Genomic DNA, 26,029 nt, shown 5'->3' on the forward strand with positions numbered 1-26,029 from the left:
AGTCAAAAGCATGCAAAACGTATGATTTAAAAAAAAAAATTCTAATGTTTAAATTCCCAAATGTGAAATAAAAGAAAATATGTCAATTTTTCCCGATAGTGCTAACAATTATCTAAACTATTCATAATAAAACACATTTATAAATAATTTAAAGTGTGAAGCAAATCTGCAAGGACTCTGTAAATTAAGTTCATATTTATTCCAAATTAATCTTAAAATGTCTAATCCCCTTCCAGCTTAGCCTTAACTTCACTCACTCCCACTTCATCAAAAAATAAAAACAGAAATACAGGATGAGGCAAATCATGTATGACAACAATTTTAATTGAATTTGGTTAAGTTTTTTCAACTGGTCCATCCCACCTTTATAAAAAGTCTAAGATTGTTTCAGTCACACCACAATAAAACAAATAGAAAATTCTTTAGTTGCTTTCTCACTGCAACCATTTTTAAAAAAATTCTCCAACAAGCTGTTTGTGGACAAACAATAACCTTTTATTGTAGAAAGGAAAAAAAGTGTTTACATGTCCTGACAATTTCATAACAGAAAACAAAGGAGCTAAGCCGAAAAAAAAAAACTATATGTTGTACAAGATCAGATTACAAAAATTTGAAACTTGCACCATAAAAGGGAGTCTTCACAGATCACAAAGCAGAAAAAAAATCCTACAAGTTTTTTATTGAATTTCCCCCCAATGGAACTTTTTCATATTAATATCAACAGCAATAAAAAAAAAGGGAAAAAAAAAAGACAATAAAAACATAATTACAGTTTTCAGAAGCCCGCACCTTTTAGCTGCAGTGAGGATGGCTGAAATGACTTTTGGTGACAGGTAAATGATACGGGTGCTGGTAAGCCATTTCTAACACGTTATGCAGAAAGGTCGCTGCTGTTAAAACGGTCTTGGTCATACACCTCTGCAACAACTTTGCGGCCTCCAAACCAGCGGTCGTTCAGGGCTTGGATAGCTTTGTTCATCTCGGAGGCGGCGGAAAACTCTACAAAGATTTTGACTATGATGTCTGCGTCTTCCTCCTCTCCTTGCTTCTCCTGGTAGATGATGACTCTGTTGACGGTGCCGAACTTCCCGCACTCCTCCGTCACCTCGCCCTCCAGGTCGTCGTCGATGTCCTCTGGTCCAACCATGTTTCGAAGCACCATCACCGTGGACTGAAGTGGGACAAGAAGGTTCGGTGAGCACAGAACGGTTTCCATTCAGGAGACACGACTGGTAAATCAGCAGCGTGGGTCACCTCGGATTTTCTGAGCAACTTCTGCATCACCATGTGCCTGGCACTGCTCCCCGAGATGCTCATGTGCTCCTGGTCACTTAGCATCTCCTGGCCTGTGCCATCCTGAAGCGTCTCCTCTTTCTCCTCCTTCTTCTCCTGTTGGTTCGAGCCGCCGGCTTGGTTAGACAGCACAGGCGGTGATGCGAGCACCGGGTTCACTAGACCAACTTGGGGAATCACGGGTATGGGAGGACGAACTGGAGTCACACCTTTACAACGAAGGCACACAGACTGCAGCTCAAGAACATTAAAGTAGCTTAAACAGCAGAAATATGATGCAGAGTAAAAAAATAAATTGTATAAAGGTTCACTTTGTTTAAGGCAGGGGTGTCAAGCTCATTCATTTTGGGTCGCAGTAATATCTAGAATGTGTTTAAAGGGCCGGTTGTGGCAGAATGTCTTGATAAAATACAATTTAGCTTCTCTATTAGGAGTTTAAAGTATTGTAACTTACCGTCTGATTTTAAGACCATAACCGACATTAAAATATTCATTTCAAGGCTAAAGAATTAAGATCAATCAGAACTGCACTCAATTGGTTTTATTCAGTAGTTTTAAATATGTTGCTTTATATGTTTACTGTTGATTTTAACTTTTCATTTTAATCAACTGTTAAAGGCCTTTCTTGTGATGAGTGTTGCGAATGATCTATGGCTATAAATACTGATGCAGCCATTATGTTGTCTTGTATTTGTCCCCATCAAATAAAGTAAAACAACAAAACTACACATTAACAAACTGTTAAAGTATGAATAATTAGCCATTTGAAATTAAATAAACATATTTTGACCTTAAATCTAATTTGGCAGAATACAGGTGAAACTGCTTTGATGAAATAATATTTAAGCACACAAATTATATTTAAGGTTCATTTTCTAGAATCTAGAGGGCCAGATAAAACCTTCTGGCTGGATTTGAAAATGCCTTTAAAGGTACTATACATCTACAAATATGCATATAAGAAAATGAAAAAAAAAATAATATAAAAATGTATATAGCTGTTAGGCTCAGGGAACCCATAATATCCAAATCTGAATGTGTGTGGAAAATGCGTAGTGGGAAACAAAAGAGAAAAGAAAAAGAAAGAAAAACATTTTGTGGCGTTTCTCCTGGAAAAAAAGAAGACAATTGTTACAAGTGGTACATACAGGTTTAAAATCTTTGAGCATGTATGTATATTTATGATATATGGAGAGGAGCAATGTGAATAATAGTATTTACAAACAAATTGTAGGAGAAAGTTGAAAACCAGGTAGGCCACCGGATTGCCTATGCAAAAGAAGCTTCTTAAAGTGCAGTATCCAAGCACATTACTGGAAAGTTTAGTAGAAGGAAAAAATGTGTTCCAGAAAAAGGAATCAATCGAAGGATTCAATGTGTAACCATACATCTTGTGCTGTCAGACATGTCAAGTTGAAGTACCTGCTTTAAAACATGCATTAACCAGATCATGTATAAACCAATGATTTTGCTTAAATCCTTTTAATAAATGAAAAGCAGCTTCATTATGATGTAAAATGTCCTTTAGGGATTCCCTCTGCTTTTGCTCTCTGCCCATACTTACATGTTTTACATCGTAATAGAAATTTTAATAAATGAAGAAAACCCAACTACATAAAGAAGCCATTTTAGGTGGTTTATTTTGGGGGAAAAGTTAATAAACCCAGTTGAACCTCTGTGAAATACTGGGAAACATTGTGTAGGGGAACTTTAGCTCACTCTGCAGAATCACCTAGATTCAACTAGAAGACGTGTTATTAATGAGACATTCAGTGGTAAACCTGCGTCAGGTTGCGTTTCTGCGCAACTCGGGTAAACTTGAGCTTCACAAACTAATGGTTGGATAACTTTCTGATGGACAGCAGGATTAAGATTTGATCAGTTATGGCATTTAGGCAAATTAGCCCCAGACCGCAGGAGTATAACCCCTATGGTCTGACTCATCGTATGGTCTTTTTCTGAAATGCTGTGCTCTAACAGGACACACACCTTCCAAATACTTCCACTTACGTCTCTCCAGTCCATACAATGTGTCCCCAAATGTTTTGAGTATGAAGGTTTTTAGGGAAATGGTGAGATGTGCCTCTGTGATATTTTTTGTGAGCAGTAGTTTTGACCTTGGAGCTCTCCCAGTCTCTCTTACTGTCGAACCAGGAACAGTGACCTTAACTGAGGCCTGCAGTGCTTTTTGCTCAGTCCTTTTCTCTTGGACTTCATGGATTAGTCGTTGATGGACTCTTGTACTTTTGGTAAACATGTCTTCTCAATTTCACAGTAATGCCTTTTTCTGTGATTCGCGAAGCCTTGTAAATATCTTTGTAAAATGTTAATGACTTAATTTTTCATGTGTTCCTGAATTTCTTTAGGTGACTGATGGCCTGACGTGTTGCTTTAAAGATGTTTTCAGTCCATTTCATTTTGTCAGACAGGTTCAGTTTAGGTGATTTTATTTTTATTGTGCAGGTGGATTGTGAAACTGAACCACAAAACAAGTTGATTTGCATAGCTATTTCCCATAAATGACATAATAATTTCAGAACCGTTTTTTTTAATATTTTCCTCAGGTTACCTTTGATATTAACACTTTTTTAAGTGTACACATTTGACAAAAAAAAAGAAGAAATCTGTATGGGGGAGAAATACATTTTTCTTATACAGTGGATCCCCGCCTAATCAGATTTTTCTTTTTTTGTAAAACAAAAATCCACCTGTTCGCAGATTTTTTCATAGAAAATAGAAGCTGAAATTCCAGGGTGTGATAAAACTTGACATGAAATTGATTGGCGTTCACAAAACAACCAATCCAAGAGCGCCGTTTCCTTGGCTCTGATTGGTTGTACCCCCAAGAGCAGACAAAAGGAAGACTGTAATTATTAGCTTCTGCAGCACTGTTGTTTCTACTGTACGTATTGATGCATATTTAGATACATTTGGCGTTAAACTATTAAAATAGGTAGTTACAAGCACTTTTAGAGGAGTCCCAGGTATTCAGTTATAAGGGGGTCCACTGTACTGTAATTATTTCCTCCCCTAATGTCATCATACTATCAAAAATACCATTCGGAGATGAATCAACCCTGCTCGCCACACCCACAAAGACAGATTCACATCAGTCCGTACCTGTGATAACACCTGGTGCCTGTGCAGCCATAACAGCCTGAGGTAATCCTATCTGCTGTCCAAGAAGCTGTGGTGCTGCCAACGCCCCCAAAACTGACGCGCCAGCTACCGCCTCCTTAAGAAAGGGGGGGGGCCCAACACATTAGGTACGGGAAACACACAGAAAACAGCACAAGGCAACACAGTGAACAATCACACCGCATGGCAAAGAGAGAGCGAGCTCAGCCTCGTCTCCATCAGGGTCAAAATGTTGGTGGCAAACAGTTCATTTTAGCGAGTTAAGAAGGATCACAGGTGAAATAATCACGGATTAATGCCGTTAAACTGAGAGGGAGAAGCTTTAAAGTACAAATGGATTTTATTTTTAAGCGTTTAACTGAACTGAAGCAGGCTTACATTCAGTCTTGCTAAACTAACACTATTCTGGTAACTTCCGATTTCTTCTGACCCAGAAATCTGTGCATCTGTGCTATGTCATATCTAGCTAAATCTGAGTTATATTTACCTGGAGGGCCATTAAATCCCTTTGGAAGGGATTTATACTTGCCTGGGCCGTTATCTTAGCCGTAGCTGCCGCTGCAGCTACAGCCGCAGCAGGTGGCAGCCCACCCGGGGTCGTGGGGGTCAATAGCGGCATCGGTGGAGTCACTGCTTTGCCGACTCGCAAGTACTGACCACCCAGGTCAAAAAGATTCATAGAGGACACCGCATCCAGGGCTGACTGAGGCTTTTCATACTCTGTTGGATGAATTTCAAAGTAAAATGGGAAGAAAACAGCAAAAAGTCAGCAGCAGAGTATCAGCAACTCAGGAGCATGAGAGAATGAGCGCCTCCTAGCTCACCAATGAAGCCAAAGCCCCTGTGTCGCCCTGATGTGGGGTCTCTAGCTAACGTGCACGATTTAATCCTTCCGAAGGCCTCAAACACGCTCTTGATGTCGTCGTCCGACAGGTCCGGGTGGACAGACGCTACGTAGATCCGGTTGTAGGCACGTGCCTCCTCTGCCAGCTGGTCGATGATGGGTTGCGCCTGACCGATGTTACTTGGCCGCCCAACCTATTGCACAGATTAAATCGACAGGGCCTCTAAACGGGGGGTCTTTATGGTACCGATGGAAAACGCACTATGGGAAGAGTCTATGGGGCACTTCAGTGAAAAGGTTTATTTCGGTAACTCCACTCAGCAGTGAGATTACATACAATAATATTTTATAGTGTTTATTGTTCATTTTCTTAAAAACAATAAATAAATAACTATTAGAATTTTATGACCCACTGGCTTGATAGCTGTTCATAAGACAGCCAGGTTAGCCAAAAATGTCCTTGCTAAAAATATGACTATTGTCCAAACAGATGAATGGAAAGTCTAGTGGAAGGAAACACTCAAACGATTTTCTGCTGTCAACACATATCCACCCCAGGAGGAATAAATTCTCCTGGGTGAGTCATTGCAGCATACTGCTGCAATGACTTGCAGCAATATGCTGGGTTTCCTCAATTATTCAATTATACTTTGAATAATTGAGGTTATTGTAATGTTTGATAACTATGATCAACTGAAATGTATGTATGATTTTTTTGGTAAAGTTTCTTGAGACAATTGTTGTAAATTGGTGCCATTTAAATACAATTACAATGAATTTAAGTGTGGTAGAAAAGGCGCATAAGAGTTGCATTCACAACATGGATTACAGAGACAAATGTCGGAATAACCTTATGTGTGCTAAGGAGAAAAAAAAAAGATGTTTTCTTTTCAGATGAAAATAAATTTTTAGCTTTATCTCAAAAACAATCTCCTGGTGTCTAGACGAAGAGATGTGTAGAATCCAAGTTTCCAGTCAGTGGTGAGTTCAGGAGCCATGTCATCTGCTGGTGTTGGTTTATAGAGTTTCATCAAGTTCAGTATCAACTCAGCCATAAAGTACGGTAAAATAAAAATGCCACACAGGTTTATCACATCGGTGACTATTGAGTGTAGATTCTGTGTAGTACATGAGTGTTTCTGCATCTAAAGAAATTATAGGCCTTGTGCAATGTTCTACTTTTGCAAATTTTAGGCCATAAATGTTCAATTCTACAGGAATAAACTCTTTAAAATATCACTGTGTGTAATGAAGTTACCGAAACACACTTATTGAAGTTTGTCAGGATGCAACTGAGGTTTTATAATTTCCTGCATTGCATCTGGAAAGTATTCACACCACTTCATTCCTACAAGTTAAGTCAGCTCCATTTCAGGTAAATTCAGTTGATTGGACTTGATTTACATTTATCTCTGTAAGGTCCCACAGTTGACAGCGCAGGTCAGAGGTCAAACATCAAGCGTGAACTCACGGGATTTGTCTGCAAGATTGTTTTGAGGTTTAAATCTTGAGAAGGATCAAGAAACATTTCTACTGGTTGAAAGGTCTCAATGAGCGTAGAAGAAGCGTGAAAAAAAGTTTAAAACCACCAGGACTCTTCTAGAGTCGGCCGTGTAAACTGAGTGATCAGCGGAGAAGAGCCTCAGTGAGGGAAGAAACCAAGAACCCCATGGTCGTTCTCAGAGATACAGCGTTCCACTGTGGAGAGTGGAGAAACTTGCAGAAAGACAACCATCTCTTCTTCAGTCCACCAATCAGGCCAGAAGAAACAAGATCCACTGGTCTGATGAAACAAAAAATAAAGTCTTTGGTGTGAAGGCCAGGCATCATGTTTGGAAGAGACCAGGCACGGCTGATCAAGCATGGTGGTGCCAGCAACATGCTGCTGCTGGCACACTAGTCAAGATAAAGGAAAAGATGAATACATGGTGCAGAGACATCCTGGGTCAAAACCTGCTTCAGAGCATCTTTACATCAGACTGGGGAAACAGTTCATTCTTCAGCACAACGGCCAAGATCTGAAAGGCTTCAGAACCCGTCTGGGAGAAAGAGTCCAGACTTAAATCTGAATGAATATCTCCAGAAAGATCTAATAAAGGCTGCACAGATGTCTCCCATCCAACCTGATGGAGTTTGAGAAGAACAGCAGAGAAGAATGGGCAAAACTGCCTAAAGATTTGACCTTGTGGTGTCATTTTCAAAGAGTGTAAAGCAAAGGCTGTGAATACTTATTTTAAATAAATCTAAAAGAAATGTCCAACTGTATTCCACATTGTCATAAAAAGATATTAATGAGTAGAAATGTGAGGAAAGAGATTAATTTAATACAACTTGGACTAAGGCTGTTACATGAAATGTGAAAAAAGTAAAGGGCTGTGAATACTTTCCCGATGAACCGTATGTTGGGAGCTGAAATTTAAATTTAACACTAAAAGGAGCGGAGTTTAGCTGCAAGACGCAACGCGATCTCAGCGGTACGACGCTTTCACAAAAAGTTCGAGACGAGTCTAAATGGCATCTGTACAACAGATGAGGCGGCCAATTAACACCACCCAGGCGCAGTCCATCATCAGCACAACTTGGTAGCAGAGAGATTTCACGCACCGCTGGGCATCTCACTGAAAATCCTCACTTAAACAAGCTACCAGGACATCTTGGAAGAGCAACACACACAGACACACACAAACGTCATACTTCATACATACGACACGCACCTGTGAATAAACAGAGAGACACCAAACATGGAGAGGAGTTAGTTTGTTTTCAAATGCAACACATTTTTGTATAACTGCAAGAAAAGTACTTGGTTGCTACAAATATCCAATCAATGTAATCATTAAGGTATTTTCCTAACTTATTTGAGGAGAAAACATTCACCCTGGTGGGTTTTATTATCTGAATGCTCCACAAATAATCAAACAAATCAATGGGGTCATTAACTTCAGAGCTAATGGTGTAACAAATGGCTATTTCACACCTTTTCTAGTATCTGGGTAAGGGCTGCGGCTAACAATTCATTTATTCTGGAGATTAATTGCGTAATTGGATTAAAAAAAATGGTGCAGTCTGCAAATTTTTTGTTTAACTGCTTTAGCTTACTTTATGCAATACAAGAAATACAAAAAAATGCAAACTGATCAAATTCTTCTTTTTTAAAAAGAAAAATATTTTATTGCCTAAAATGCAATGACAGCATTCCTATAGTGAATGCTTGATCATTTGTAGCAAAAGATGCAAATATATTGTGTTTAGTTTCGGCTTAATTACTGCTCTTACGATGTTCTTCTTTCAGAAAATCTCATGTTTTACAGTCTATATACTCCAGTTAACACTTATTCGACTACTATATCAGTTGATTATTTCAGTAATCAATAAATCGTTTCACCTTTATGTAACACCTTCACTTGTTTGAGAGAAGCTTGGTTAATTCTGCTTCAGAATGATGGAGTCCATGTCAGTAGATTAAAAAATGATGTTATAGGATTAGCCAACACAAGCCAGTTACACCTGAGGACCTAAAAACCAGACCTAAAAGTGCCTATTGTACTTTAATCTACATTAATCTAATAAACTAACTGAATATGTTAAAAAAATGCACAGTATGATATGGTAAGTCAAAGCATAAAGTGTAATTCAAATATAAAATCATCATTTTAAAGAAAGTACATCTCTTTTGAATAATAAAACAATAAAGAAAGTCTTGGAACTTGTACTGTCTTATCCAGACTTGACTTCACAACCCTGTTATTAGTTAAAAAAATAAAAAAAAAGCACTCCACCTGGTTCCTCAAATAAGCGCTGAAGAATAAGATGACTGCTCTCTGAATGTCCCACTGTAGCCAAAACCGTCTCTAAATGACTCACCTTAATGTTTCGCCCTCCTAACATGACCGAGTTCATCTGTTCCAGAGCCAGCTGAGCAGCTTCTGGCACGTCGTACTCCACAAAGGCGAAGCCCTGCACGTAGAAGTACCATTCATGTTCACAGAAAACCCAAAATACACTTTAAATGTGGCCAGAATCTATAGTGTCTTGCAAAAGTATTGACACCCTCTGAGCTTTTCCAGATTTTTTTGTCACATTTTGACTGCAGACCTCAACGTATTTTTTGGAATCTGGGATATACGGAAGCAGGTGCTGTAAGGGTCACTTTCTTTTTGGTAAGAGTTCATGAGACGATGAATCGAGTTAAATTCCAAATGGACCTGGAAAAAACCCGTTAGAGGCAGGAGACAACGTAAGAATATGGCAGGGTTTCCAATGAAATGGACCAGTCAAAAGTTCAGACCTCATCTGTGACCACACTTGAAAAATCGCTGTTAACATGAGCGCTCTTTTCAATTTGGCAGAGAAGTGTGGGCTAAAATTTAAGTTTCTTGATGTCTGAAGATATATCCCAAAAGACTTGTAACTTTAACTGGAACAAAAGATGGTTTCAACAAATATAAATTGCCTCACAGATGCTTAATAAAAATGCACTCTTAATTTAAAACCATTGCTTTTCTTTCTCTTCACAATTAAGCTAAACAAATCTTATACAATAGTATCCACCACTAACAAACATTAGTTCTGCTAACGCCAACCCACTGCCCCAACACAGAAACTAGAGCACCAACTCCAACTCAAATTATACCAGTTCTTGTAAATTAGCACTTCTGAATTTAAAGCTAACGGTGCTAAACATTTTCAAAGCTAGCAAAAGCTCTAAGGGAAAAATGAGCGCCGCTATTAGCACCTTAGCAGAAGTGTACCCACCAGCACCCTCAAACGTTTCTGGTTGGTTTGTGACAAAGTGTGGAAAGGCTTAAGGAGGGTGAATGTTAAACGACACAAACCTTATGCTTCATTGTAACCGAATCCCAAGACATGTCAATGCTCTTGATCGGACCGAAGGGGGCAAAGGCTTGTCTGATGGTGTCCTCGCCGAGCTCATAGTATATGGAGCCCACGTACACCCGACACATGATCGCTAGCGCACGTTGCCGCTGAGCTGCCACCTGCCAGTCGAGGGAAAACAACACACAATAAGCATTAGAGAATAAAAGAAAGGAATATAAACATCAAAACACACACATAGATAAAATATATGTATATATATGCCTGCTCTATTGGGCATGTATTCCCAAAAATAGTCAAAAGGCCAATTCTCAGTATTGGGAGGCCTGAACAGGTATATAGAGGGTATTAAAGGGGGATCAACGGGGTAAGTCTTTTTTGTCTGACACACATGTCACCTGAAATAGTTAAAATTTGGCCTATATTCTGTTAGTGTTCAGTTACTTACTGACATATGGAGATAAAAAAAAACACACAGGAGTGATCGACATGCACAGCCCTCACAAATATTTGGCTTCGGTAACTGACCTGGACTCCAGGGATGCAAAGTAAGGTAACGAAAAAGTAACTGTGGCGTTCAAAAGAAATCCAAACAAAAGTCTTGGAATTTTCTTCTCGAGTCTAACTTGAGGGGGATGCTTTAATCATCATGTCTTTGTGTTTTACTGATGACTTTGGTCTGCTTCTTAAACTCATCGTGTTACCAGAGGAGGTTTAACTTTGCTAAGCTACAGCATAACGAGAAGATGACTTGTTTGTTCACCGAGACAAAGCTTCACATTGAGATGGCAAAAAGAAAAAAGAAAATATCCCTGACACAGAAGTTCTCTCATTTTGGTCCATAAAGGGATTGCTATCCCTCTTTTGTCTCCTGCCAGCTGCTGTTTTCAAAACAAGAAATGCATATTTTTCAAAGAGACGTGCCTTTTCTCCCTTTAGAAACTCTTCTGTGAATTAAAAAGCATGTTTACGGATACGTATACGTATTTGATTTTTAAAAAGTGCGAAAGCAAACTTAAAAAAAGCAAAAAAAAGCAAATGAGGGCTTCCACATCTCAAACGCTGCAGAAATGGTTGCAATGACAGACGCTGCAGAAAGCAATGTTTCCTTATAAAATATGCATTCTTCGGTTAGATTAAAAAGGCAGGGATTGTTGCCAACGCAACCAGTAAAAGAAGGGTAACAGTCCTTTTCCACTGGAAATGCGGACAAGAAAAAAAAATTTAATGATCTATTGACCGATTGTAAAGGTGAGAGAGGATCTCCAAAGCCCATTGTCACTGCTGCCATCTGAAAGACAGTAAAGATGAAAAAAGTGCTGAAAAGTCGGTTAGATACCCCTTTAGCTTTTGCTTTTTTCAAGAAAGGTCATTGCTCTGCTAGACAGATAAAAGCGATTAAGCTAACACGATATGCAGACCCTCCCTCTAAACAGCAAAACATTCAGAGGATCTACCTCCCATGCCTGATTTACAAATTCACCACACAGCAGTTCAGGTAAAGCACGGCCCTCTTTTAAAAGTGCAAAGCATTCAACATGATAACCAAAGCCTTCAGGACGATCATCTCCATCTGAAAAAAAAGCAGAGGCAGATGGTCGACACATGTGTTGGTTCTCACAGCACGAGGGAGGGACAGGGGGGGGAGCAGGACTTCCAGGACAACTGACCCTAACCCGAGAGGCCGGAGTTACTAATGCATGGACAGGTTAAGATAATCTGTCATGAATCAAGGCTCACTGTCGATACGCCACATTACCACGTCTGTTCTGGAGAAGAAACGAAAGCTTTTAACATCTCACCTGCAGGTTGGTGAGCTGCTGCTGCTGATGTGCAATGGTCTGCTTCACCAACACACTCTTAATGCTTTGTTCCATGGCATACTTCTTCGCCTGGAGGAGGAGGAAAGCGACAGAGTTATTATTATGCCTTCATCAGTGACCAAACATGCAGAATAAAATTATAGCATGCAGAAAATACATGCAATAAAAGTATGGCTAAAAAAAGTGTTTAATATGAGCTAAACTCACAAATTTTCTGTAAAATGTAACATTACTCTGAGCTTTGGACTAACTTTTGGTGCTGGTTGCACCAATGCACCCAAATTTCCAACAGCATTGCATTTTAACCTTGTAGTTTTACAGATTACTAAAAAAAATAAAATAAAAAAAAAATCACGGTGATTAAACAATCACTTGTGATTAAACAAGTGATTGTTTAATCACTTGCAAATGATTAAACAATACTCTTTATTTGAAGGAGAAACATACAACACAGATAACTTAGTGAAAAACCGTTAAAAGTGCTTGAATGAGTCAGGATTCCCACTGGTATTTAGAAGAAAAAAAAATTCCATGATTTTTCCATGACTTTCAATATAATTCCCCACTGATTGAGCTGAAATTTTAACTTAAAAAAACTGTCAAGATAAAATAAACTATTAAAGTCTAAATTGCATGTACAAATGCTTTAAGGGCGTAACATCTTATGAATGTCCGAGTCTACTCCCACATGGGAATGCTTCCAGTTCCATCTTCAACCAGTGGTGGCGCCAGAGCAACCTCTGATTTTTTTTTTTTCAGTTGCACTGCTGAGAAATTTGGTCATACCGTGGGCCTAGCTTACAACTTTTTAAGAGCTGCAGAACGCTCTTTGAAAATGTGATAACAGCAGCATAGACATGCTTTTTTAAACCCTTGTAGCATTTTATATCAGATCCACACATAATGTTGTCTATCCAGTCAAATTTGACTGTTTTATTGGTTGAAATTAAAGAAGAAGAAAAAAAGAAATTAGTCGATATTAGATTGTTACTCTGTACAGAGCAGAACAGCAAACATTTGTTTCTAAATTCATCTAAAAATTTTCGGCTTGAGTCTATGTATCAAAACAGTAACTTGTTTTAAATCAGGCAACATTATATCGCACATTTTGGTTGAAGTTTTTGTAACTAATTGGAGACTGTGCTACTTTTTCCTTACCTTGCAACATCCAAGTACCAACTGTCACAATTATAACAACTAGTCTTTATTCAGTTTCAAGCTTTATTTTTGTCAAGACCATCCAATTAGCCAAACAGCTGCAAAATAATGTATGGCATTAATGTAGAGAGTATTGTACCATCCTGTTTTGTAGCTCATCTTATTCAATCACTGTGCTTTTACTTCAAAATGGCCTCATTGTGCCAGCATTTCTAGCAGCTTAGTCTCTTTGTGGCTTTTTAATTTCTAAGAAAGGCTTAAATAAGGCTCAACTCAGAAGGCAAGATGAACAACTTAAGGTATTTACTGATTACACATTTCAGGAGAGTTTCCTCCTAACCCACAAAGCAACACTGGAGGAGAAGTGCAACTCCACTACCGGTTTAAATTTATCGAATAGTCAGCAAATCTACAGAAACAGCATTAATTTCACACTGTGCATTTACCAGCAGAACCTCCATTCTGTAGCATTTAAATTATTAATGACAGATTTCCCCATTGGCTACTGCTTTGCCCTCTGTTGAAGAGGAAAACACCTCTTCCTTTACTCGTCATCACTTAGGTGAAAGAAAATGAGAATAAAGAAACAAAATTTACATGTATTTGCAGCCTTTTTTAATAGATAAAGAATTAATAGATGAAATTTTTGATGTGATGTTCACAGTGCCGGATGACATGGACAGGAGGAGACTCTCACCCTCTGCAGTGCCTCCTGCTGCTCTGGGGTAAGAGGCGGTAGGCCAAGCTTGGAGCCTGTGCCTTGTCCATTCTCCATCGTCAGAGCTTCACCTCCCTGCAATTTAAAAATGGAAAAATTAGCAAAAACTCATACACGTATTTATCTGGCTTATTCCTAGTGCATAACTACAAATTAAAATTCCCCAACATAAAATAAAATGTAAATGAGATTTTACCATTTTTTTTTATTTTTTTTATCAATAACAGCAAAAATATTGAGGACCTACACCCGGATTTAAACCAGGTGGGCCTGGATAAACTCCTTACTTACGCAACACTCTAACCGCTGGGTCCACCAGACTGAGACAGGAAAGCCCCCAAGGGGAAGAGGACTGACGGGGAAGCTTTAACAATTCAACAATTTCTATGGGGGGAGATAAAAGATGCCTTCAGACTATGATTAAAACAGGCAGCTCTCAGAAATTTACAGCCTGATTCACACACAGCTTTTCCGTATTGTTTGGATTTTTAACAGTGCAGTTGATACGCAGGAGCACTAAACGTGATTTTCATCCTAACGTTAGAATAGCAGATTAGCTGTAGCAGGCTACGGTTACCCTTTTATTTCGTATAAGGACTATTGAGATACATAACTATATCATAACCCCGCTCTATAGCTTTACATTTATTATTAAACCCAGTTTGAAGAAACAGAACAATGAATAGGAATAGCAAGGCCGGATTTGTATTCAGCTCTCGATGTCTTTGTTGCTAGCAGCAGACATAACATTAGCTCACGTTAGCCATTCATTGCTGTGGCGCGTAAACCGAGCTGGTGCTTTTTGTTCCTCCAGTACAAATATAAATTAATAGGTACAGATATAATTACCAAAAAAACGCCGCGCTTTAACTACGCAATAAACAACTGTAATAAAAGAAACGCAACAAGTTTGTTTTTTAATCGCAAAATATATTTACCGCAGTGTTCGTAACCGCCATGAAGCACACCTTCAAGAGAGGGCCACACTCCTCAAAGGTCGCGAGAATTCCACTGCGAGATATCGCGAGAAAATACATTCACACAGTACTTGACGGTTTTAGACCAGCGTTGCCCGAGTCCGCAGAATGGAAGAATGGTAGCAGTCGAGAACTGGACTTGTATTTCATCTTCATTTAAATAAATACTGTTATTAACGCATAATTAATTAATACGCCATCAAATAAGAAAAAAGTCCTAATTAAATACAAAAATATATTTTTCAATAGGAATCTTTTTTGTCTATTTCTTTATATTTATTTTTGTTTCATTTTATGGTTTAGTTATTTGTTAATTATTTAATAAGAACAGAACTTATTTAGTTTTGAATGAAGGCTATCTATAGACTTGGGCACTTTAGACTAAGAGGTTGATCTCATTAATTTGGTTTCATTCATGAGAATGAGAAGACTCTCTCTGCACTACAGTCACAAATACAGTCATTAACACTGTCGACAAGGAGAGAAAAAATATTATTGCTAAAGAATTGGGCTGTTCATAGAGTGATATATCCAAGTGTGATAGTGGAAAGTTAGTGGAAAAATGTGCCTTATGTAACTGAAATACTTGAGAAACTGAATTGCTGGATACGTGTATATTTTTTCTCTATTATTACCATCTAAAAGTATTTGTTTTCCGTTTGGCTTTATTGCTGTTAATGTATTTCAGGCCACTCTTCTTTGCTTTGTTTAAATTTTAATTGTGTGGCCTTGTGTATTTGGTTATTCAGAAAATGAATCATTTTTTGTCCTATTTGCTTATATTAGATAATGTAATTTATCCATTTAATTTCATTATTTAATTAATTATTGCTGGTTGTTTCATTACATGTCATTTTTAATGCACATGTGCAGTTGGGTAAAAAATGCCATGTCATCTAATTCATCTGGATTTGACATAAAACTCAAAGTAGGATTTAATGTATCAATACTAGCAGATGAAAAATCAATACTTTGAGGGAAAAAATCTAAATATTGTAGAATCAATAAAATTACACAGCCATATTTTTGATGTAAATGAAGTTACAATAAATGACTTGTTACTTTGTGTTATTGTCAAGGTCATTGATATGGTTTACCTCATCGGCTTCAACACACTTGTTACAAAGGTGGTCACCTTCAGAGCAGCTACTGTTTGTAGCTATTTTTAAATCATTCAATTTGAACATTCACTTATGGGCTTGTAGTTTTAGTGGGATTTCTCAATTTTGCCTTTGAGGTAAAGAAAAATCTCAAATCACTAGCTTTTCTTGTTTTTATTTTAATCAAATCATTACGGCATTTTGTTATTGTATATCCACTATAATTTGTTTCCAGTTGTTTTTTATTATTATTATTCAATTTTTATTGAGGTAGTGATTCTTCTTTTTTTGCTTGTATGGTACAAGTAAATAAAATTAAGAGTACAGGACCAAGACAGGAATACCAGACAAAAAAATATTGTTTTCCTATTATTAAACTTTCCATCAGTGTGGATGAATATAGCACTTTTGAACAGTCCGCTGCTTTAGCAATGACCTTTTGTGGTTTACCCTAATTGTAGTGTTTACATGAACATTGCTGGTTAACTGTCAAGGTAGCATAATTGTGTAGGTCAAACATTTCTGTGAAATCCTGTTTTTACATGGTCACGTCCTACTTTTCTAGAAAACTAAATTTAATTAACAGAAATAAAGGCTTGAACTACATCACTAGTATGTAATGAATCTATGAGTGAAATTTTTGGAATTCAATTTATGAAATAAATCACCTTTTATGATTTTTTACATTGATATACCTCAAACTGTAATTTCATAAGTGAGTATTCCTAGCCCTAGAATAACTGCATTGACTTACATTTATTTTGGTAACTGTACTTATCAATTAAAGACTAATTCAGATCATTCTGCTAAACATGCAGTAACCCCTGAACCAAAAAAGGGGATCCACCACACTAAAACACAAACACAAAAAATAAACACTTCACAATCTTTTTTTTTTTCATATTTTATTCATAGATGCTACAATATTCAACAAAGGTTTAACACATCCAAAGGCAATTTTCATTCAACAGAGTCACAGAGAAAAAAGTCATCCGACATAAAATAAGACTGATATGCATGTCTTTTTTATATTCTCATACAGTCTGAACATTCATTTACTTGGTCAGCTCTCCTGTGGAACTCAACTGTGACGGACAAAAAAAAAAGCAAAATCCAATGTTTCGAATGGTTGCAAGTTATTAAGACATGCAGTTTACTAGAACAAAGGAGAGCCACACTGGCACTGCATTGTGTTGTGTTAAATTAAGAGGTTGTTTAATGCAACTCCCCTTACATAGCCACAACCAAGTATGTACAATCCAACTGTCTGGGAGAATTCAGGGCTCCTGTCTTTACAGAAACACTGATATAATTAGACCATAGTAAGTACTGTTAGCAATGACTGTACAGCAGCATAATTATGTATCTGCAAGCTTATAACCTCCCTACACCCTGCGCACATGTAAAAAAAAAAGAAAAAATTTAAGTGAATCTGGTAAATATCGATAATCTAGAAAAAACAAAAATCCACTGAAACATTGTACTTAGACGTCTAAACCTGCAGCCTGAACTCCAAAACTTATGCAGATGTAGGTTGAACGTTGATGTTTAGGTTGGTGGAAGTTTTATATCAGGGTTAATACATTTTGTTCACATCACAATGTCTTTATTTTCCAAAAAATTTAATTATCAATCAGTTTTAGACTCATTTTGAAGCTCAATCAAAGTAACTTTAGCTGTGTCGGAGTTTTCGGCAGTGGTGAGGCAATAAAGTCTGCAAGCAGAAAATGTTTCATATTCAAGTTTTTTTTCAAGGGAAGGTAGGCAGGAAGAATGGAAGATTGGAAGGATGGATGGATGGATGGATAGTTGCTTGGAATGATGGAAGAATGGAAGGAAAGAAACAGAAAGTAAGGAAGGAAGAAAGGAAATAAGGAAGGAAAGAAAGAAAGATGGATGTATTGATAGATGGATGGATGCAGAGAAGGAAGAAAAGAGAGATGGAGAGTTGCTTGGAATGAAGGATGAATGGAGGGAAGGAAAAAAGCAAGGAAGGAAGGAAAGAAGGAAGGAAAGGCCTGGAAAGAACTTCAATTTGACTCTGAAGGAACCTTAAAGTTATCAGAAATAAATCCTAGCAGACTTTTTTGTAAACCCGCTCGAGTTTAAAAAAACAAACAAAACAAAAACAAATCAGCTCGAGTTCAGAGAGCCATGATTATATTATCTTATTGCAATTAGCTACATTCTTACTCAAAACACCACACATTATAAAGCACAGATATAGCAAATAAAACTTAGTTCAATGTCTAAGAAGTGGGTAGAATTTGCCTTTCAATGATCTCAAATATATTTACAAAACAATTGTAATAAAATGTCTATGGAGCAGAGAAACTGATTAACAATATGGCAACTTTTTCTTGTAAATGTTTACACCCAACACTCCTGTAATGCAAGACTTGCTGCAGCTAAGAGCAAAATGATTCCGTCCAATAATAACCTCAGATACTAAAGTTGACTTCATAAGTTCCAAATAAAGTAATGTAAACTTGTTTAGAAGAAACAGACCAACCATGAATGATTATTTTCCCCCAAATTTGCAAAGTTGGGTATGATGCCATTTCATTGCCACATCAGGCACTTTGCAGGTCTTTGGCTTCCAGAACACGTTTACAGGGAAAACCTTTAAGAAAACACTAAAGAAGGCGTCCTCTCATAGCTTGACATCTAGCTGCATTAAGATGAGACATGTTAAGCTGTGGGAGAACTGGCCTTTAACGCAAAGAGAGCAAGGAAGGGAGGTAAAATCAAGTAAGGAAGAAGAAGCTGTGCAATGTTTCTACGGTTCACAGTTACGGGGTAGAAATAAATAACTGGATGAGTATTAACAGTGCATGATGGGTGGAATATTAAATTCCTGAAAACTGTGATGGCTGAAGGCTTGAGAAGGACGGAGGCTTTAGGAAATCATTTGTTTCTGTTTGTGAGTCAATAAAAATGGGCACTGGAGTGCAAAAGGAGGCTTGGAACAGTACAATGTCTTTCTCAAACGTCACATTACGGAAAACTGAATGTGTAAGGCATGGTAGCCCTTTTAGGCAGGGACTCTGTGGATCTGCCACTGCTCTGTGGGGAAGGTGGACTCGGCTACGAGGCGTTTCCAGTCCTCCAACCAGAAACGCCTTCGGTTTCACTCTCGCTGCTGTCGTTTTCCTTCCAACTAACTGGGATAATTTATTGACTTTCAAAGCGTTTCAGCGTTCACCCTCTGCGTCCTGGACAATGTCTTCCACAGCTGTCTGTCTGCTTCCCTCTCTTTCTCCACCCGTGTGATCAACGTCCCCCAGAGGGGGAACCTCCTTTATCAGTCCCAGCTGCTGTCGCGACACCGCCGTCACTGGTTGGTCCCAGCGGCCAGCGCGCGGACCCGGTGTCGACTGATGGAGTCCTCCAGGAATGCAGCTACTTTCTCACTGTCCTCCTGCAGGTAAACATACATGAATATGAGTCTTTAATCAGTTAAACCAACTTCTGAAACAAAAAACAAACAACCTGATGTGTTTACGTTTTAGGTGTTTAAAGGTGACCTATTTTGCTTCCTTGAACAGATTAGGATACATTACATTTTGAACCAAATCATTCTTACATAATAATAATTCAGTCTGCCTATTATAAGCACCTTTATGAAAGAGCTGTTTTAGGACCTCCTGTCACTTTAAATCCAAATAAGCTGCTGCTGACCACGGCCCAACTCAGCATTTACTCTTGTAGGTAGAAATATCTGCTAACAAATGTACAATTATACCACCGTACCTCTTTGAAAAGAAGAAGCAGAGCCTCCTGCGCAACCAACAAGAATGCAGCAAGAGGTTTCTGTATGGTAAGTCAACCACAAACTTGTCTCTTCCAACAGTCAATGTAGAACGCTTGAACCACCTGACCAAACATGCTGGAGCTCAGTTGGGATTGCTAGGTGACAGGCTGGGCTCAGCTGGGGTTGCTAGGTAACTGTGCACGGCCCACAAATTGTGACTCAACAACTATGAGGTTTTCAAAATGGCTGATTTTTCAGACACCAAAAAGTATTAACTTATTGCCAACAAATGTCTGGGTGGGTTTTAAGAAGCAGTTGAGACCAAAATGAAAGTATAAAAACATGCAAAATGTGAATTTTAAAGATTATCAAAATAGTTTTACAAGTCAAAAAATCAAACCCCTAGTTCAAGGCAGAACCTTAAAAAACTCTTATGCATTGTGGCTGCATTCAAACATGTCTGTAAAGAAGAGTGGGTCAACATTCATGAACATTGATGAAGGCTAATTGAAAGTTAACACCAGAGCATGATGGTTTTTCCACAGAGGTCCAGGGTTGGTTGGCATAGATTTTCCCTAATAACTGAACTCATAATTTGAAAACAGCTTTGTATATTTTTACTCAGCTATATTTGTCTGGAAATTAGTTTGATGAGCTAAAACATTTGAGAGTGGCAAGAAAATAAAAAACAAACAAAAACAACAGAACAAATCTGTATGAATTGAACCATTTTTTCTCTGCAATGCATGTAGATATAAAACAAATGCAATGAAAACTTCCCATGTACCTCGTTTATGAAGGCGTAGTGAACGAGTTCACTGGCGAGGTCTTTCGGAGTGTCCGCTGAAAGTTTCACAGGTAATATTTCAGAAAAAATGAGAACCCAAACTGTGTACAGTTCTGTAAATAAGCCTTCAATAATTTCTCACACTTTAAATCCAATGAGCCTGACGGTTTCACAGTCTGATATGGTGTCTAATATAAAATAACTTTTAAACGTACTTGGAAAGATGTCACAGCTTAGCTGCCGATGAAGTTTGTCATCCATCTTCAGAAACAATGAGAGCTGAGGAAAAGATCATCTATATTAAACCGAGAAGCTCAGATTAACCCATTTGAGAGAAAAAAGTGTAGCCCAGTATGTTTCATCATGAAGGAGATCAACTGAGATGCACAGAATGGGCAAAGTACCTGTAGTACTGTGTGACTCACATGAGTTTTGGTCCCTTCTTCATTTGATTCCAAATTACAGTGCATCTGAATAACCTGCAAAAGCAACACACATTTCACAAACTGTTAATGTGTTTTGGGTGATAATAACTGATATGAACAGTCTCTTAACATTTTTTCAAGCTCTATCACGAAAATATGGTGATTTCTTAGCATATTGTGTGGTGAATGAAGCTTGGTGATACGCCACTGCTCTGGCTCCAACATTAAGAAATCTCACTAATCGGCTAAAATGATGCCGGTTGGGGAGAGAGGAGCACACACCTCCAAATTGTGTGTACAAAGTAGGTTGCTGGGAGACGAGAGGTAGCTTTCAGTTTCTAAGACTGCAATTCAAACACAGATGAAAGAAAATGAAGTCTGGCATTGGATTTAGCAACAAGGAGGATGTAGAAAAAGCAAGAGGAGCAGTTTTTTTTTCAATATTTACTTCTGCAAAACAAACTGTGTGAATGATTTATTCTGTCTGAGATATGTGTGAAAAGCTCTGCGCAGGTTAAAACTGTGCAGCAAAATAATTTTTTATGTTCAGCACTTTGTAAACGAAGCCCTCTCATCTGCATACTTTATTAAGCCCTGATAGTGTCTGACACTGATGGTGGAGGTGCAAAAATCTTCAGTTTTTATAGGAAAATATGGAAGATTGTGGGCCAATACTCCAGTGTCGATGTGGAGGGACAAAGACCAGGGTGATGTCATAATTGCCTTCACACATTAATAAGATTTTCCAAATATGCCGCAATCTGAAGATGTTTGAAAAGCTGTGGATCAGGTTTAAATAGGGGTTGTGGTGAAATTTGGAAGTCTAACCTTCCTCGTTTCTGTCTCCTGGGGTTCAGGAGTCGGTGTCTTCACCGTCTCAACCTGCTCCTGAGACAAGGACAGAGCTCGAGGGACGGGGTGAGGCCGGGACGTGGCGAAGTTCATCAAGGGGTAAATCCCATTCCTGTTGAGAGGAAATGATGTCACGCTGCAATAACATATGCAACAGCTGATGCAAAACAGATCTTAGACTGAGCTCTCCACTTACTTGACATCCTCCAGAAACTTGTCAAGCTCTAAAGGGGAAACATGGGAATACCTTGAGGGGACAGAGGAGAAGCATGGTGAGTGTTTGGCATCACCTGTCAGATGACGTTCAAGAATAGCTAAAAATACAAGAAGCTTTTTATTTGTACTTGAGCTGAACTCCGGGTCTGTCATCATGTCTAATCTCTGCCATGACAGCGTTGGGGTCAAACGACTTTGTTTTCTCCTCCACACAGTTCTCAGGAAGCAAATCTGCAGATAAGAAAAAACAACAAAAACTCATGACCTTCAGGACCAAAAAGTGCCTTGCTCTGTCAGGATCAACATTAAAAAGAGCAGATGGATGTTTTGACAGCTTGGCATGCGGAGGTGATAAAACTCACACTGGTTGTTGATGAGGCAGTGGGCAGCGAGCAGTTTGAGGGAGTGGACTTCGAACAGGACTCTGTGGAACAGAAGGTCGTGAGCTGTGGGACGGAGGTTGGCATCATGACGCAAACACGACTGCGTGAACTCCTGCAGAGAGCCAGAAGACAGTCAGTCCACACAGCTGAAATTTATGGCCCAAAGTTGCTAAGCGCTTATTGAAATGTAACTCTTATATTGCATGTACAATAAAATATGAAAACCATGAAAGAAAAAATACAGGCCAAACAGGAAGTCATAATTTAACTTTCAAAGTCATAATTATGAGATAAGCCTCCTTAGGGAAACAGCATTACTTCCTCATAATTATCTAAGTTGATGAGTTATGGCAACATGTAATTTCCCTTTGGATTAATAAAGTATTTTTGAATTTGAATTTATGACTTTGAAAGTCAAAATTCTGACTTTATATATCATAATTAAGACGTTGCATCTTGTAATTATGACTTTGAATCTAATTATTAAGACTTTGAAAGTTGGGATTATGACTTTATTATGACTTTAATAAAGTATTTTTGAATTTGAATGACTTTAAAAGTCTAAATTATGACACTGAATCTCATAACTGGGACTCCCTTTTTAGTTTTTCTTTGGGTTTTCATAGTAAAAGGCTGTGTTTTGATGCAAGGCTTTTGTGATTTAAAAAAAATTATGGCGTGATAAATTATTTAAAAATTTTTCCATCGGTTGTTAATTCAACATGAAAATAAGAAATGAATAACCATTTTTTAAAAAGTATCTTTGTGGTGTTTTGTACACACCTTCATGGCTGGCAATACGTTGCTTTTGATTCAATTTCACCAATTGTATTCAATTGTATTTTGCAATTTTACCAAAAATTGATTTTTCCCTCCATTGAATAAATAGAAAATTATTTATTTTGATCTGGTTGCTCTGTCTCATAATTTTAATAGGACTGTGTTCATCTGATAGCCACTGCATGACTGGGTATGCTGTGTTATTGTGTGTCTTTTTTTTATCCTTGCTTTCTTGCACTGACTGTATATTTAGGCCTTGCACTGAAACTCACTCTCATGAGAGGGTCTTCCAGAGATTGACCTGCATTCACAATGGCCTCCTTGGATACAGCAGAATCTCCATTGGCTTGAATTTCCAGTACTGCCATCTAGTGGCCCCAAGAGAAAAACATACAAACAAAAAAAAAAGAAGTTAAATCAACTAACAGAGAGAGATAAACATCAAGCAAGTCAGTTTTTAAGTCTCACCTCTAGGGCGCAGATGCCAAAGGAGAAAATGTCTATGGAGTAGTCATCCTCACCAGCTGAAAGATTTAAACAAAAAATAGAATCAAAACAGAAGAAAATGTTATGTACCAAGAACACAGCTATATTTTTATCAATCTGCATGTCATAAAAGATCATTTTCTCCATAACAGGTTTATAATCTAATCTAAACAATAACATGTGAGATGTTACACTTAGAAAGTACTGGGCAAAAATTAAGCCAAAACTAAAGAAGCTGTGTGCAAAACATATGCACACAACCAGCGATAACACTGGTCAACAGCCAAAATATTGTCTGGGGTTTTTCAACCGTTTTAGGGTAGTTTCAGGTCAACTTTCTGAATTATAAATGCAACATGAGCATCAAAATGCACGACTTGTTCTCAAATACGGATCGGTTTCCTGAGAATCTGGGATCAATGAGTGATGAGCAGGAGGAGAGACTCCATCAGGACAGAAAAGAGATGGAGAGTTTTGCACATTGAATGTTCAATTTACATGTACGTGCCCTCATCAATGTTTATTACTCAATCCACAGAAATCCAAGTTTGTGACATTTAATTAATACACTCTGTTAGAAAACAATTTTTTTCACCTAAAGCCTTTTTGGATGAGAAATATTAATGGAAATTAACTGATAATGTCACAAAAATGTAATCGATTTAGTCATAAGATCGGATTTCTCTAAATTAAATTAGAATATAAACCTGACCTGATTGAGACAGACGGATGTAATTTTTGCAAAACAGTTCTAATTTGATTGAGAAAACACAGACAACTTAAAAAAAACATTATTTTTGTATCCCAGTAATCACTCTCTGCATAATGTTGTTGGTTTTACATCTTTGTTGGGATGGAAGGATCAATGTTGGACAAATGGATGGATGGTTGAGAGAACTATGTTTAAAAAATATCTTCCCAAACTCCCATATTTCTCCAGAACTTAACGATGTCAATTGATGCTAAAATTGGCAACCATTAGATGTTGCCAATTTTAACAGTAAAACGATGTTACAAAGAAAAAAAAATATTGATAAACTGAGAAAATTCGAGAGAAATCAAACCATTGAAATGTGAAAACAGGGATCACTCAGCAGACTCACCTCCATATTCAGGAGCAAAAAAATGGAGATTCCTCTGCTCATCCCGGTGTTGCCTTCCTTTGCTGTGGACGCTGGCGTCTGGGAACACTGATAGAAAAATCCTGTCAGCGTTTAGATGACATACCGACACATTATTAACTATTAAACACCTGCACACCTTACCATTAACAAACAACCGGTGCCACACTGTGGAAATAAAAGTCAAGCATGTTTATTTTGCTTTCAAAGTGAAATAATCTGGTTGCAGTATCCGAAGAAGCCCAGCTGGGAGCAGACCTGAGCCAATCTTGATGAGCCCGTTGTGCTGGATGAAGATCGTGTCACAGGTTAGGTTGCCATGGATTATCGGTGGGTCACAGGAGTGCAGATAGCTGACAGAAAACATACATTAATGTAAAAGGAGTTCAAACAAACACCCATCATGTTAATTTTCTTTACAGGAAATTTGTCAGTACTTGAGTGCCGACAGAATCTGGGTACACCATCTCTTCCAGGCCTGAAAGAAAAAGAAAAACTTTCAGATTTGAATTTGCTACATAAAAATAAAAGGTCTATTATATAATAAAGAAAACTTGAGGGGCATTCAGTGAGGCAAAGAAGAAGAAATAGTTCCTGGATAAATTGCTAAGTCATAAAAATACCCAGAACTATTTACATTTGAGAAGAATAAGCCAAAACGGTGTAAAATAATGAGTCATCCTTTAGGAAATATGGATCTGCAGTTCCTTAAATCACCTCAAGTCTACAACTGAATACGTGACCAAGAGTGACAATCCTGACCTTCACATTCATGGTCTTGTGGTTCTTTTTTGTCTTCTTCAGGAACTGCTTGAGGCTCCCTGAAGACATGTATTCAGTGATAAAAATGACCTGGAAAGGAAAAAACACATTAGCTGAAAATACTGTGTTTAATAAAAGATAGTGAAAAAAAATAAGAAAAGCAATACACTTCTCACCCGAGCCTGGGTCTCCTTCATGTCCAGCCAGTACTTGTGGAACTTAACAATGTTGGGGTGTTCGACCTGCATCAAGTTCTCAAACATCTCTTTGATTTTTTCCTGAATTAGTAAAAAAAAATATAAGGAACTTTAAAAATAACATCATTTGTGTATGGATTTATACATGTTGTGAAGGTGCTTCTCATATTACAAAAAGAGATTGCTTTAAATGAACATAAAAGTTAAATCATAGCAGCTTTGGAGTCTGCTAAGCAAAGCCAGCATGACAGTTCATTATCTATAATGTCCACCAGGGGGCAACTGTTACGGTTGTAGTCGGATCATTTAGTTACATTAATGAGCATCAACAAAAAAATGAGCTGGACATAAATTATAAAACGTGATTCCTACCCTTCAT

At 37.9% G+C, this 26,029-nt stretch overlaps 2 protein-coding genes across 10 annotated transcripts in view; both read right to left on the minus strand.

Moving 5' to 3' along the window:
- Positions 1-473: 473 nt before the first annotated feature.
- On the minus strand, positions 474-14,905 carry LOC103456825 (poly(U)-binding-splicing factor PUF60). Of its 7 annotated transcripts, XM_008396629.3 has the most exons (12): positions 14,749-14,905; positions 14,102-14,194; positions 13,790-13,885; positions 11,914-12,003; positions 11,352-11,402; positions 10,111-10,272; positions 9,140-9,232; positions 5,256-5,469; positions 4,919-5,151; positions 4,414-4,528; positions 1,255-1,502; positions 474-1,171 (listed from the first exon to the last, which is right to left on the minus strand). In XM_008396629.3, exons 3-12 carry the CDS (start codon positions 13,865-13,867, stop codon positions 872-874), a joined length of 1,584 nt encoding a protein of 527 aa, XP_008394851.1. In that variant the 5' UTR covers positions 13,868-13,885; positions 14,102-14,194; positions 14,749-14,905; the 3' UTR covers positions 474-871. The 7 variants fall into 7 exon arrangements, with proteins under 7 accessions (XP_008394851.1, XP_017157349.1, XP_017157350.1 ...); XM_017301860.2 differs by lacking the exon at positions 14,102-14,194 and having other exon boundaries at positions 4,414-4,525; positions 14,749-14,818; XM_017301861.2 differs by lacking the exon at positions 14,102-14,194 and having other exon boundaries at positions 4,414-4,525; positions 4,961-5,151; positions 14,749-14,817.
- Positions 14,906-17,174: 2,269 nt separating this feature from the next.
- Positions 17,175-26,029, minus strand: part of nrbp2b (nuclear receptor binding protein 2b) — a 32,834-nt gene continuing 23,979 nt past the window's right edge. The window contains exons 3-18 of one of the 3 annotated variants that reach the window (XM_008396592.3): positions 25,630-25,731; positions 25,454-25,543; positions 25,129-25,169; positions 24,950-25,044; positions 24,836-24,859; positions 24,674-24,760; positions 23,553-23,608; positions 23,357-23,452; positions 22,284-22,416; positions 22,050-22,152; positions 21,902-21,952; positions 21,682-21,817; positions 20,833-20,907; positions 20,644-20,707; positions 20,429-20,484; positions 17,175-19,308 (exon numbers count right to left, since the gene is read on the minus strand). In XM_008396592.3, the coding sequence (XP_008394814.1) occupies positions 19,222-19,308; positions 20,429-20,484; positions 20,644-20,707; positions 20,833-20,907; positions 21,682-21,817; positions 21,902-21,952; positions 22,050-22,152; positions 22,284-22,416; positions 23,357-23,452; positions 23,553-23,608; positions 24,674-24,760; positions 24,836-24,859; positions 24,950-25,044; positions 25,129-25,169; positions 25,454-25,543; positions 25,630-25,731 (1,296 nt within the window). In that variant the 3' untranslated portion in view covers positions 17,175-19,221. Of the gene's footprint in view, positions 19,309-20,428; positions 20,485-20,643; positions 20,708-20,832; positions 20,908-21,681; positions 21,818-21,901; positions 21,953-22,049; positions 22,153-22,283; positions 22,417-23,356; positions 23,453-23,552; positions 23,609-24,673; positions 24,860-24,949; positions 25,045-25,128; positions 25,170-25,453; positions 25,544-25,629; positions 25,732-26,029 lie in introns of all 3 variants that reach the window. The other 2 variants (XM_008396595.3, XM_081601638.1) reach the window with 2 other exon arrangements.

Source organism: Poecilia reticulata, chromosome 20 (assembly GCF_904066995.2).
Source record: "Poecilia reticulata chromosome 20, P_reticulata-male-v2, whole genome shotgun sequence".
NCBI classification, from domain to species: domain Eukaryota; kingdom Metazoa; phylum Chordata; class Actinopteri; order Cyprinodontiformes; family Poeciliidae; genus Poecilia; species Poecilia reticulata.

Coding starts and splice junctions, on each gene's coding strand:
- LOC103456825 (XM_008396624.3), bottom strand. CDS start 14,769: ATGGCGGTTACGAACACTGCG. Junction 5,470..9,139: donor TAGGAGGGCGAAACATTAAG/GTGAGTCATTTA, acceptor TCTGTGCAATAG/GTTGGGCGGCCAAGTAACAT. Junction 1,172..1,254: donor AGTTGCTCAGAAAATCCGAG/GTGACCCACGCT, acceptor GTCCCACTTCAG/TCCACGGTGATGGTGCTTCG.